The sequence below is a fragment of the Marmota monax genome, unplaced genomic scaffold (genome assembly GCF_021218885.2).
Source record: "Marmota monax isolate L192 unplaced genomic scaffold, Marmota_monax_Labrador192_F-V1.1 WCK01_AAM20220418_F8-fsc00014, whole genome shotgun sequence".
Taxonomy (NCBI): Eukaryota; Metazoa; Chordata; class Mammalia; order Rodentia; family Sciuridae; genus Marmota; species Marmota monax.
The window spans coordinates 18,928,910-18,942,240 of NW_026695222.1; the positions used below are offsets into that span (position 1 = coordinate 18,928,910).

The 13,331-nt window shown below is 50.7% G+C and overlaps 1 protein-coding gene across 1 annotated transcript; it reads left to right on the top strand.

Moving 5' to 3' along the window:
• The first annotated feature begins 494 nt into the window (after window positions 1-494).
• On the top strand, window positions 495-5,227 carry Slc32a1 (solute carrier family 32 member 1). Its single transcript, XM_046432993.2, has 2 exons — window positions 495-1,150; window positions 3,334-5,227. Exons 1-2 carry the CDS (start codon window positions 758-760, stop codon window positions 4,519-4,521), a joined length of 1,581 nt encoding a protein of 526 aa, XP_046288949.1. The 5' UTR covers window positions 495-757; the 3' UTR covers window positions 4,522-5,227.
• Window positions 5,228-13,331: the final 8,104 nt, after the last annotated feature.

The following is a 13,331-nucleotide window of genomic DNA, read 5'->3' on the forward strand; positions in this document are numbered from 1 at the left end:
AACTGTCCTGCTGGTGTTCTGGGTGCCCAGATCAGTTCTAAGCGAGCCTCTGGGGGCGCCCAGCTCCTGGACTCAAGACGGTTGGTCCGGGGGCGGAGGGACCGGGAGAATCTGTCCACCCTGAACCCCTCCCTCCCTGCGGCGGCTGGGTGGGAAGGGCCAGGATCGGAGCTTAGCACCTCCTCCAGAAATGCAGCACTTCGGCCCCCACCCCTCCTTCCATGCTCCCTTTCGCGGGCTCCCTCCCGCGCCTTCCCAAGGGCGCCCTTCTGCCCCCGACTCACTTCTAAATCCCTTCGTGCCTCCAGTCCCTTCTCCTTGACCCTCTCCTCACGCCCCCTACCTCGGGGTGTTTCCCCTTGCCAACCTCCACCCCCGCACCGCCTGACTCCGAGGGGCGGGAGCGCATTGGGCTGCGCACGGGTGGGGGCGCCGCGCCAGCCTCGCGTAGCTGCTCTGACGCCGCTGCCGCCGCCGCCGCCGCCGCCCTCCACAGCCCAGCCTGCGCCCGGCAGCAGCTCCGCAGTGCACTAGCCGCCGCCACCGCCGCTCGGCCAGTTCTGCTGCTAGCCTGCAGGGTCTGGCCCCGAGAGAGCCTCAAACAGCAGCTGAGAGGGTCATGAGCCAGAGCGCCCCGGGGCGCAGTGGGGAGAGCAAGAACAGATAGCGGCCTCGCGCCCCCTGGCCCTCGCGGTCTTGACGCGCGCCCACCGCGTTCCCGTCCCTTCTGTCTTTTCCTCCGGGCCCGGCCGCCGCCATGGCCACTCTGCTCCGCAGCAAGCTGTCCAATGTGGCCACATCCGTGTCCAACAAGTCCCAGGCCAAGGTGAGTGGCATGTTTGCCAGGATGGGTTTTCAGGCGGCCACGGACGAGGAGGCCGTGGGCTTCGCGCACTGCGACGACCTAGACTTTGAGCACCGTCAAGGCCTGCAGATGGACATCCTGAAAACCGAAGGCGAGCCCTGTGGGGACGAGGGCGCCGAACCGCCCGTCGAGGGAGACATCCATTACCAACGCGGCGGCGGCGCTCCGCTGCCGCCCTCAGGCTCTAAGGACCAGGCAGTAGGGGCTGGTGGAGAGTTCGGGGGTCATGACAAGCCCAAGATCACGGCGTGGGAAGCGGGCTGGAACGTGACCAACGCCATTCAGGTGAGCGCGGGATTCCCATCTGCGCCTGCCCGCATCCCACCCCCACCCACCTCTGAGTATCAGGCTCTGCTCCCACACAAATCCTGCGGTGATCTAGCTTGCGATACCTTCTCCAGTGCCCGAGAACCTATCTCCCTTTCCCCTAGTCCTCCTAGCCTTGCTCAGAGATGTACCCCCTTAGATGATGTCTCCCACCCTGATTCGCGCCCCTTCCCACCGCTTCAGCTGCAGGACAGCTTTGGCTGATGTGGGAGACACATCGAGAGACCAAAGGAAACGGGTGGGGGTGGGGGTGGGGTCGGGGAGGGATGAGGTAGAAAGAAAATCAGGATTGGAGGGAAGAGTATTATTGCTTTGGACTCCGGAATGGATTCACAGCTTCATTTTCGGGATGAAAAGAGAGGGGGAAATAGCTGAGCTGGGAGTCTCCTTTTCTGACACACGCCATAAAGATTGCGCGCGATACATAGCCCCCCTCCCCACGAACGAAAGCGCACGCGACACGCATCTATTTATAGATCACAGGACTATCCCAAATAGACCTGCGTACATCTCTACACCCTCCCACACACGGAAGCACATACCTTTACATAGCAAGCATACACACACTCGTACAAACATAACACGTGCACACGCCAGCACACGTTCATGCAGACAGGACCCAGTCTACTCCCTCAGTGACAGCCCTATTGGAGACATTAGAGGCAAACACCTAGGAACGCACACAAGTATGCCCACAAGCATATATGGCCCGCGTCACTCCACGCTGCCGGGATGCACATTCACTAGCCCCTCTCGGCCGAAATCCCGGCTGCACCGTAAAAGAAGTGGTCAGCCCCTTCGGGCGACCCTAGCGAAGCCTCCTCCAGAGCTTTAGAACAGGCCCTGTCACTCGGCTGCCTACCTGGTCCTCCTACTCTAACCCCTCATCCCCATTCCCCACCAGGTGGCGCTAGTCCCCCTTGAGAGGTTAGGAGTCCTCACAACGACCCCGGGAACTGGCAGGGGCTGGCAGGTCCCTACTTCAGGGACTGAGGAGGCCTCAGTTCCAAGAGCATCTGGGCTCTGTGGCTTGGCCCCGTGGCGTCCCCGGAGCGAACCTTCGTTGCATTGCAGAACATAGGTTTCCCAGGGGCGAAAGTCCTCTGCTCCCAGTCACAGGCTCAGCGGGACTTCTGGGTGGCCCGAACTGAAGCGCCTCCCTCTCCAAAGCCGGTGGACACAGCTTTGACAGAATAGGGACAGGCTGGGGGGCGGCGCCCGCATTGGTGGTCGCCGGGCGCCCATGCCTTCCTCGGGGCGTCTTTCAAGGGCCCGTTAGATAAGCCTGGAGAGAGGCCAGGATTGTAGGCTGGAGGTGCGCAGGCCTCCGGGACCCCAGATTTCGTTAGCTGTTCTTCTCCAGGTGGATTCTAAACTACTTCCTCAGCCTGGTTCACCCCACCTCATGGATTCTGGTTCTAGACCCCCAGATTGATTTGGCTTTCCCACTGCGCCCAAGCTTTTAGGGCAGCCAGGCTCCCTGTCCTGCTCTACTACTTCCATTTAGTTCCCCCTGCCCAACTGGCTGCGCTTTGTCCTAAGACTCCCTATTTCCAATCCCACCTCCTTCCTCCCCCAAACACGGACACCTTCTATTTTTGCTTCCCTGTGGCTTCGCCACACTTCCAGTCCCTCTTCGTCTGTGCCCCCATATCTTTTCCCACTGCTGCTTTGTTTCCTTCTCTGCTTTGGTCTTCCGTAGACATCCCACTTCCCTGGTTAGCCTGCACCCCATTCCAGCCCCACCTTAAATCCTGTGCTCAGGCCCAGCTTTCTACCTTTTTAACCTTTTCTCTGACTATGCTCCTTCCAGATTCTCAACTCCTCTTGGCTCTGACCGGTCCCCTGTCCATCCTCAGAACCATACCCATTATCTCTACATTCCTCCTAGCCATTAGTCCATCTTTTCTTCTCGGTTCCATCCTTAAGCACCTCCCTGTCCATTTGGATTCAACACCCAGGCTCACCATTAGGCCCCCTTACACCCCGGGGCTGCTCTACCCTCAGTCTCTCAGCAGTTTAGGCATAATTTTCATTCTCCTTAGCGCCCCCCTGCGACAGCTTTAAGCCCACACCCCCAGGGCCCCTCTTCTGAGGCTGACTGTTGAGCATCGGGGTCTGGTTGCCTCTCCATTCCACAGGGCATGTTCGTGCTGGGCCTACCCTACGCCATCCTACACGGCGGTTACCTGGGGTTGTTCCTCATCATCTTCGCCGCGGTGGTGTGCTGTTACACCGGCAAGATCCTCATCGCTTGCCTGTACGAGGAAAACGAGGACGGCGAGGTTGTGCGAGTGCGGGACTCCTACGTGGCCATAGCCAACGCATGCTGTGCGCCGCGCTTCCCCACACTCGGCGGCCGCGTGGTCAACGTGGCGCAGATCATTGAGCTGGTGATGACTTGCATCCTTTATGTGGTGGTGAGCGGCAACCTCATGTACAACAGCTTCCCGGGGCTGCCCGTGTCGCAGAAGTCCTGGTCTATCATTGCCACAGCCGTGCTGCTGCCCTGCGCTTTCCTGAAGAACCTCAAGGCTGTGTCCAAATTCAGTCTACTGTGCACTCTGGCCCACTTCGTCATCAATATCCTGGTCATAGCTTATTGCCTATCGCGAGCGCGTGACTGGGCCTGGGAGAAGGTCAAGTTCTACATTGATGTCAAGAAGTTTCCCATCTCCATCGGCATCATCGTGTTCAGCTACACGTCGCAGATTTTCCTGCCTTCGCTCGAGGGCAACATGCAGCAGCCCAGCGAGTTTCACTGCATGATGAACTGGACGCACATCGCCGCCTGCGTGCTTAAGGGCCTCTTCGCGCTGGTCGCCTACCTCACCTGGGCCGACGAGACCAAGGAGGTCATTACGGATAACCTGCCCGGCTCCATCCGCGCTGTGGTCAACATCTTTCTGGTGGCCAAGGCGCTCTTGTCCTACCCGCTGCCCTTCTTCGCTGCTGTCGAGGTGCTGGAGAAGTCGCTCTTCCAAGAAGGCAGCCGTGCCTTCTTCCCCGCCTGCTACGGAGGCGACGGGCGCCTCAAGTCTTGGGGGCTGACGCTGCGCTGCGCGCTTGTCGTCTTCACTCTGCTCATGGCCATCTATGTGCCACACTTCGCTCTGCTCATGGGCCTCACTGGCAGCCTCACGGGCGCCGGCCTCTGCTTCCTGCTGCCCAGCCTCTTCCACCTGCGCCTGCTCTGGCGCAAGCTGCTGTGGCACCAAGTCTTCTTCGACGTCGCCATCTTCGTCATCGGTGGCATCTGCAGTGTGTCTGGCTTCGTGCATTCCCTCGAGGGCCTCATCGAGGCCTACCGAACCAACGCTGAGGACTAGGGCGCGAGAGTGATCGCGGCGCTCCCGCCCCGCCCCCAACCTACTCCCACCAGCCCCGTGCGCCGTGCCGCCGCGCTTGGGAAGCCAAGCTTTAAACATCTCTGGTTCCTAGTTTCTGATTATTCGGGGATGGGGGGTGGGAGGGGATAGGGATCCACGATCCATCGCGTCTGCGTTTCTGTTGTCCTTTCTTTTTCACAACACCCTGGATTGGGGGAAGGCGGGGCGCATTTGTGGGCAGATTTCTGTTTCAGCGGAGGGGCCCCGATACTTTAGTTCCTATTACTGAGAGGGGTGGGAAGGGACGAAGAAGGGGTGCAGCTCGCAGGCGCAGAAACTTGACCTTGGGGGGACATTTCATAGCCATCCAGTGCTCGGAATCTACAGCGTCCAGCCATTTCCAGCGAGAGCGCTTCCCATTCCCGAGACATTTCAACATTGCAGCCAGAAAGGCTGGACCGGGAAATTCATTTCGGGTGGGCGATTTCCTTCGGCGCAGCCGGGAGAAGCCGCGCGGGGCCGGTTTGCCTCCGGTTTTCAGGAATCCAAACCCATCTTGTGCAATTTATCAGGTCGTGGAACTGTTCTACTGTGCGTGTGGTGTGCTCGTGGTGAATAAGATGAAATGTATATCAGAAAAAAAAAATCTATCTCTAATTTAGAGTGCGGTGCATAATTATATCCGCAAATAAAGAAGAAACAAAGGCCCGTGCGGCCGCGTGTTAGTTCAGCTCGTTCTCATCAGCCCGGATCCCGCGCGGTGGGTAGCGGAGTAACCTGCTCCGAGAGTGGGGAAGCAGCTCTGGTTCAAAAGCCTCGGGTTCAGGGAGCTCTGAGGTTGGTTCACGCTTAAAGGAAATTCTCTAGGTGTCGCGCCGGGGCGGGAGGGCGGGGAGTGGAGGTGGAGCGTGCTGTGGTGGCGCCCTCAGCGGTTTGTTCCCACAGGACGGATCCAACAGAGAATTCGATGGGCGCTCTCAACCTCCAATCGAGAGAGAGAGAGAGAGAGAGAGAGAGAGAGAGAGAGAGAGAGAGAGAGAGAGAGAGAGAGAGAGAGGAGGTGGTTGGTGTGTGTCTGTGCGCGCGTGCGTGCTTGTATGGACAAAATACTTACAAATTTATTCAAAATGTATAGACAGCCCACTAGGGCTGGGCTATGCTGGCTGCCCTAGGAAACTGAACTAGCTCTGTCCTGTATTTTGTAGTCTTTTGGCCAGAGCCAAGAAATAAAGAAATCCAGAAATTCACAACTAGGTTGCAGACATGTAGAGAGCTATAAAGGAGTAGGTTGTGTATTTCCCCAGACCCCCAGGGCCAAGCATCAAATTGGCCTTGCAGGCATCTCTTACCCAGAAGCACCTTGCCCCAAGTCCAAGATCCAATCATTTAGAGTCAACAGTCTTAGTCAGTTTTCCTTATCTTGTGCAGCCTGAGAATGGGTTTGTCTGAATTACTCAAAGGATCCAGTGCTTTTTAGTGTGGATCCTACTCCACGAACAGCACCTGCATTGCCTTTAGGAGCCCTTGGTGGGGGACTATTGGGAAGGGTTCAAGATCAGACCTTCCTGATGGGAGCTGGGAGTGCAGGATCCATGGAATGTACCAGGGTCCTCTCCATGAGAGAAGTCACCTCAGAGGCCGGGTTGGGGGCAATTTTTCCAGATGCAGTCTGTGCATGGGAAAGAACCCAGAGAATGCATGAATGCCTGAATAGGATGTTTGTTTCTACCTATAACAGGAGAGGGGAGAGGATTGAATGCATATGAACAGAGAGGCTGTACCTTTGTCTTATAAGAGCCACAATCTGTGTTTGTGTGTATGCAGACCATTAAGTGTGGGAGTGCTCTGTGATGCACCTGAGACAGAGGTGATCTTACACCACCCTGGTTCTGTAGCCACAGAACCAGAGTGGGGGCGGGGGGTAGGGAGTAGGACCCAGTGCCTTCAGCATTGGTGGTTCTGACTCTTTAGAACAGGTCATAGAGAGCTCCACTATTATTGCCTATACCCCATTGTCACTATTCTTGTGCATTTGGATTCCAGGACAATCCGTCCTTAGTTTTATATCCCCCACGACCACTGATGTCCCCAGAGCTGGGGAGGAGGTAACTCATTTTTTGTTCCCATGCTCCCTCTCTCTGCTTCTCAGCGAGTCTGCGGATATTTGATGCGCTCTGAGTCAGAGCTCAGCAGTCTGTAGCCTTCAGAAAAAGCCTGACATCTACAGCAGAAGGCAATGTGTGAGCATCACACTGCATCAGCTCTGTCCTTCCTGTCTTGAAAAGGACAAATGAGACACCAGGCAGGCTAGACAATGGCTGCCATATCTGGGACTCGCCTTGATCCTCTCCACTGGGTCCTGGTGGCTCCTGTCTTTTTTTTTTTTTTTTTTTTTTAAATATTTATTTTTTAGTTCTCGGCGGACACAACATCTTTGTTTGTATGTGGTGCTGAGGATCGAACCTGGGCCGCACGCATGCCAGGCGAGCGCGCTACCGCTTGAGCCACATCCCCAGCCCCGGCTCCTGTCTTTGTGCTCAGCTTGCAGGAGCCCAGGTCCCCAAGGGCAAATCACTGATGGTGGCAGGGGTGGGGAGAATCAGTTTCCCTGATGCCCCAAAGGGAACCTTGCACCCTGTTCTGTTGGACACCATCCCCAGACTCATATCCAGGATACTGGGAGAAATGGGGAGCAGGGGTAGATGAAAACTATCTCTGCACCCCTCACCCCCTCCCAAAGTGCATGCATAGAAGGGCAAAAGAAGAAGTCCTAATTTACCCTCAGCTACAGAGCTCGCTGAAGGCATCTGAGTCACAGGGAGCAAATACGCCTGACAAGGCTCATCCCTAGGTTGAATTGAGAGGAGGAATTGGTATCAACCCCCCTCAAAGTTCCCATCAGTTCTTACAGTTCATGCTGCCTCTACTTGCTGCAGACCCTAATAGCTGTCCCTGCCTGCTGTGGAGATGTGTTGGTGTACCTGCCTGGCCCAGAACCACCAAGACCCTTGTCCACAAGAAGAACCCTGAAGTCTCAGCCAGGCAATCCGCAGACCAAGACGTCCCTGCCTCGCCCTCCAGTGGTGAGAGTGAAAACTACAGACCCTCAAAGAGGGTTCTTTACAATTTGGCTAAATCAATCAGTCCTTCCTTCCTTCCTTTTTAATTTCTTTCCCTTCCTTCCTTCCTTCCTCCCTCCTTTCTTCCTTATTTTTTACTTGGGATTGAACCAAGGGGCTCTTTACCTCTGAGCTACCCCCCACACTATCCCCCCCACCCCGTTTTCAGAAAAGGATCTCACTAAGTTGCTGAGGCTGGTCTTGAACTTTCGATCCACCTGCCTCAGCCTCCCAAATTCCTGGGATTACAGGCATGTGTCACTGAGCCCAGGTGAGTAAACTCAAGTACACACCAGTGTCCTAAATGCTTCTTACCTCCTCCACTTTATTTCTAGTGCCTTATTTCAGCATATTTTAAAAGTGGAAAGATGCTATATTATGGAACATGTTTTGTGATCTGACATGCCCTGTCCCTTGGAGAGAGGGAGGAAGGAGTCCTAGTGACCATTCAGAATGCAGAGAGGATCCAGTCCAGTCCTTGTTACTGGGGGGAAGACTTCGGAGGGGCAGATACCTGGAGGACTCAGCTCTGTGAGTAGAGCGTAGGGGAAACACAAACCTGGACATGCAGGCCCCAGATGGAGCAGGTTTGACATCAGGGATCCAGTCTTGGGTGTCTTTTCCACCACTCTTTTATTTTTTCCTTTTCAAATTACACAAAATTTCTAACATACAGAAATGGTGGAAGAGTTTTATACTGAACATAGATATGCCCACCACCTGGACTGAATGATTAACATTTTTACAACACAAAATCTATCCATTTATCTATCCAAAACCCTGTCTTTTAAAAAATGCTCTCCAGGGTTACAGACATCAATATATCTCCCTCCCAATTTCATGGGATGAAATTGCAGAACCAGCAATAGTGACATTCTAAATAGCACAGGGTCAGTTGATTGCAGGACTAAGTTGAACCTCACTGGACCCTGAGGCAAAAGGAAATATCAGCAGTAACCAGATTGTCTTTATTTCAATTTTTGGTTTTTGTTCCTCGTAGTATTTTGAACATTGTGGTTCCTTTTTTTAAACTTACCTTAAAATACTATTTATCTTGCTTACTGAATTTTTTTTATATGCTCTTAAATTTTGCTCCTGAGGCAAATTCTTCATTTGGCCTCATGCTAGTCCTAGCCCTGGGTTGAAGCTGGACATGAAAGATGAGCTCTGTTCCATAGAATTTGGTTGGGTCTTTTAAAAAATCAGATGTAAGTGATTCCACTGTGATGCTGTGGGCACCTCCTCTGCCAGCTGTGAGCTCCAGCAGGGGGCGTACAAGGGCAGAGGCTCAGGCCAAGGACGTGCAGAGGATGACTGGCAGTTCTGTGGTATGGGGCACAGGGAAGTTCTTGAAGGGGCTGCTGATCTCCCAGACCCTGTGACCCATTTCACTCTCTGGGGCTTTGTCAGTTTACCTGGGATCTCAGCTGGAGCAAAGACCCTGGCCTGGGCTGCTGTGTAGCAACCTAGTGGTATGACTATTACAGGTGACTTGCACAAACAAGTGACAAGCCTCCTAAGAGAAAATGATTCTAAGAGACAATAGAGAAGACAGGCTGGGAGTGGGACAATTCTAAAATCCATGTGGCACCTGAAACTCATCTAGATATTTGCTCTAGAAAATGGAGTTATGGCTAGCCTTCGGAAGAGGGGTTCTCCGAGGCAAAACATAAGTCTGCTCAGTAAAAATGTCTGTAATACCCTGGGTGCCGAGTCATCTTCTCTTCAAGTCAAACATGAAAGGGGAGAAAAGCTTCCTGTCCTTATCTACAAGGATATATGAGAAATTATGGGATCTTGAAGTGCTGGTACATTCATGGAAGGACTCAGCGAGAGAAGATAGAGGAACCTCAAAAGTCAGTGAAAAGACTAGTCCCTGAACACATCTGGGAGGTCTCCTGGGACCAGGAAAAACCAAAAGAGTTTTTAGCAGGAAAAAAAATAGCTGAAGGCCTGTGAGAGCTCCTAAGGAAGCAAGCAGAAGCAAAAGTCGGGGAAATTTGAATCAACCATTACATCGTCCCACCTGCAGGCAAAAGTCCAAGTATAAAGGTAATGTGAGCTTCTCATGGAAGGTGGTAGAAGTGAAAAATAACCAAGGTGTGGAATAAACTACTACTTGTGGGTTTAGTAATACCGGAGAATAGGTAACCTGGAAGGCACTTTGCTACTGGTATCTAAATATGATGGAACAAATATGACATCTTTTTTTTTTTCTCTCTTGGTATCAGGGATTGAACCCAGGGGTGCTTAACCACTGAGCCACATCCTCAGCCCATTTTTATTTTGAGACAGAATCTCTCTAAATTGCTTAAGGCATTGCTAAGTAGCTGAGGCTGGCCTTGAACTTTCGATCCTCCTGTCTCACCTCCTGAGCTGCTGAGATTACAAGTGTGTGCCACTGTGTCCAACCTAATATGAAATCCTTTAAAATGTAGGGCTAAGCTTTAAAAAGGGGGTGGGGGAAGGAGGAAATGCTTACATGAAAACAACCAAGAGAGAACTGAAAAACAGAGTGCAATTCACACGAGTGCGTGCCTAGAGTGGCTGATGTCATCAAGAACCTGGAAGTTTCACCTTAATATCTATGGGAGACAGCGATGAGATTTTGACGAGTCAGATCCATACCTCAAATATTCTAGCTAAGGCCTCCTAGGAACCATTTGCTTATGGAGAGGATGACTGAAAACAATCTCTCTAAGGCACAGGAAGATGGCTGGGATGTTTGTTGTCTTTTGTGAAAAAGAACAGTTCCCAGGAGAACTAATAATCATGACCTTCTACCTAACATTGACTTACAATTCAAATTTAACTTTCTTCCTAGTTTAGAAGTGCCAAGCCAGGGAATAATATAAGTTTCTGGCTGTCAATACTTCCAGGATATCTGAAAGAAGCATATATATTAATTCTTTGATGTATAAAGGTATAAAGTGTCCTTACCCCAAATCACATGGGGTTCTGACAGAAAATATAAGAGGAATCTATCACCAAAAAGCGAGTTAGCAGACAAAAACAAACCAAAAACACAATATTACCCTTCCAAACTCTTCAGATAATAGAATACTTTGACTGAGACGATGAAAAATATCTTTAAAATTATTCAGACATAAAAATTGAAACAAGAAAAGATCAAGATTCACACACACAAAACCCCAAGCAGATCTGAAAAACAGCTTCCATAATTAAAAATTGTAATAACAAAAATTTAAAAATCAATAAATAACACTGAAGAGAGGGATAATTAGAAGATATATCTGAATAAACATCAGCATGAGTAGGGATATGTAACTCTACAGGAACCATGGAAAAGAGATAAGAGAAATTCAAAATAGAGAAGGCATAACATATATCTAGTAGGAGTTCCAGAGAGAGAAAAAAAGGAAAGAGGAAAGATAAGACACAAACCATTGATCCGAAGGACATAACAAAATTGAAATCAGGATAAAAAGAGATAAAGATTGATATTCAGACACAGTGTGGGTAAATTTCAATAAATTAAAAGATTTAAAGACAACCGAGAGAGAGAGAGAGAGAGAGAGAGAGAGAGAGAGAGAGAGAGAGAGAGAGGAAAAGAGCAAAAAAAAAAAAAAAGAAAAAAAAAAAAAGAAAAGAAATTTAGAGAGCTGGACATGGTGGTGCAAGCCTACAATCCCAGTGGCTCCTGAGGCTGAGGTAGGAGGATGGAGAATTCAAAGCCAGCCTCAACAATGGTGAGGCACTAAACACCTTATTGAGACCATGTCTCTAAATAAAATACAAAAAAGGACTGGGGATGTGGCTCAGTGGTTGAATGCCCTGAGTTCAATCCCTGATACTAAAAATAAAAAAAAAAAAGAGGTCCTAAGCAACTCAGTGAGGCCCTGACTCTAAATAAAATAGAAAAAAGGGCTGGGGATGTGGCTTAGTGGTTGAGCATCCCTGGGTTCAATCCCTGGTACCACAAATAAAAAGCAAGATTGAATAGAAAACAGAGATAGAATTATCAGGAATTGAAGGCATCTACATCACTCGACTTGCTGTATTAAGCAGGAACTACTGACTGCCTAGCATGATGGAAGAAAACAGATCCATGAAATTTCAGGATCCTGGAAGCAAAGGGAACATCTAGTGGCTTCCAGAGAAACAAAATGTTTACATGAAAGGTCAAAGGTCAATTTCACATTTCTCAGCAACGTTGAAAACTAAGGAAAAAATGGAAAGTGCTTTCAATTCTAAAGGAAAATGACTTCCACACCAGAATTCAGCCATACCTTCAACATTATTATCACTGGGTTAGAAGACACTTAAAGACATTCAAGGTCTCAAAAAGTTATCCTTAATACTCTCCCTTATATTCATTCTATAGACTATTGTAGAGTCTACTCCAAAGCAAGAGAGTACACCAAGAAAAATCACTCAGGAGACAGGAGAGGGGACCACAACACACAAGTAAAAAAAAAATCCTGAGATGATGGAAAAGCAAGACCACAGGATGAGAGCTGTGCTACAGGCACTGGGTAGCTGGCCTAATTGGAAGCAGAAACTGATACCGCATTTTATGAGTTAAATAATTGAGGGATATTTAGACATCTATTTGAGGGTTTGCGGGGGTTCCATTAGAAAGTACAGTCATGCATCGCTTCATGATAGCGATCTATTCTGAGAAACGCACTGTTAGGTGACTTCATCTTGCAAATATCAGAGTGTATTCATACAATTAAGAGGGCTCCAATGTATGCATGACTGTGTGTGAAATAAAGGGCAACTCCTAATATAATGAAAAACTGTACAGAAACTTTAACAGCGATTCTTGAGAAGGGTTCAGGGTCTTCTATCTTGCTCAGAGTGTCTATTCAGAACTTTCTTGTATAATCAACTTGACTTTGTCCCTCAAAACTGAGTGTTCCAGAGCTGGTACATTTAGGGTAGCTGCTCTGATTCTTATTATCTCCTTAGCTAGTGAAGAAGAAAATGAAAGGAGAGTGTGCCCAATGCTTTTAGGGCTAAAAGTGGGAGTGGACCACATCAACTCCACTCCCACCCCTATTGGCTAGAACCTGGTGACATTATAAAGTTTTTTTGTTTTTGTATTGTATTGCAACATACACATGCTGAGAAATGCAGCAATCATAAGTGAACCGCTTGAAAATTTTTCACGAAGTGAGCTCATCTGCATTGCGAGCTCTTGTCCCATAAACATTGTCAATACTCCAGAGTTTGAGCTTCCTAGACAGCTTGAGGGAATAGTCACAGGGAAAGGGTCTCCTTTAAGCAAGTTGCAGGGCTAGGGAAAGGTAAGCACGCGAAGGCGGACCCCAAGATGATAAGGAGCTTCTCCTGGCAAAGGGGGCGTGACTAGTCGAAAGCCAAAAAAAAGGCAGTCTAGAGGCCGGAAAGGGCGGAGCCTGGCGGCACTACGCGCTGGAGGCGGGGCTTCCTGGCCTGCAGCCCCGCCTAGAACGAAGGGGCGTGGTCTCTTATGGGCTGGGAACAAGGTTAACCAACGTCAGGATTCGTGGCCAGAATGGGCTTGGCCTAGCGGCCCCGAAAGCTTATAACCTTGACCACCAAGGGCGAGTTAGGGAGAGAGATTGGCCTGGCTTCGAGAGAGGTGGTTGTTCTGAAGCCCTCTCGGGCGCAAGCCGTACGGCCTTACGTAGGGGGCGGGGCTTCGCGGCGGCGGCAGGGCGAACGCTGCGTCGAGGGGCGGGG

What these genes read in the sequence shown, in the direction of transcription:
- Slc32a1 (XM_046432993.2), top strand. Translation starts at nt 758, where the DNA reads ATGGCCACTCTGCTCCGCAGCAAGCTGTCCAATGTGGCCACATCCGTG. An exon ending in ACGTGACCAACGCCATTCAG is followed by an intron (nt 1,151 to 3,333) that starts GTGAGCGCGGGA and finishes TCCATTCCACAG; the next exon opens with GGCATGTTCGTGCTGGGCCT.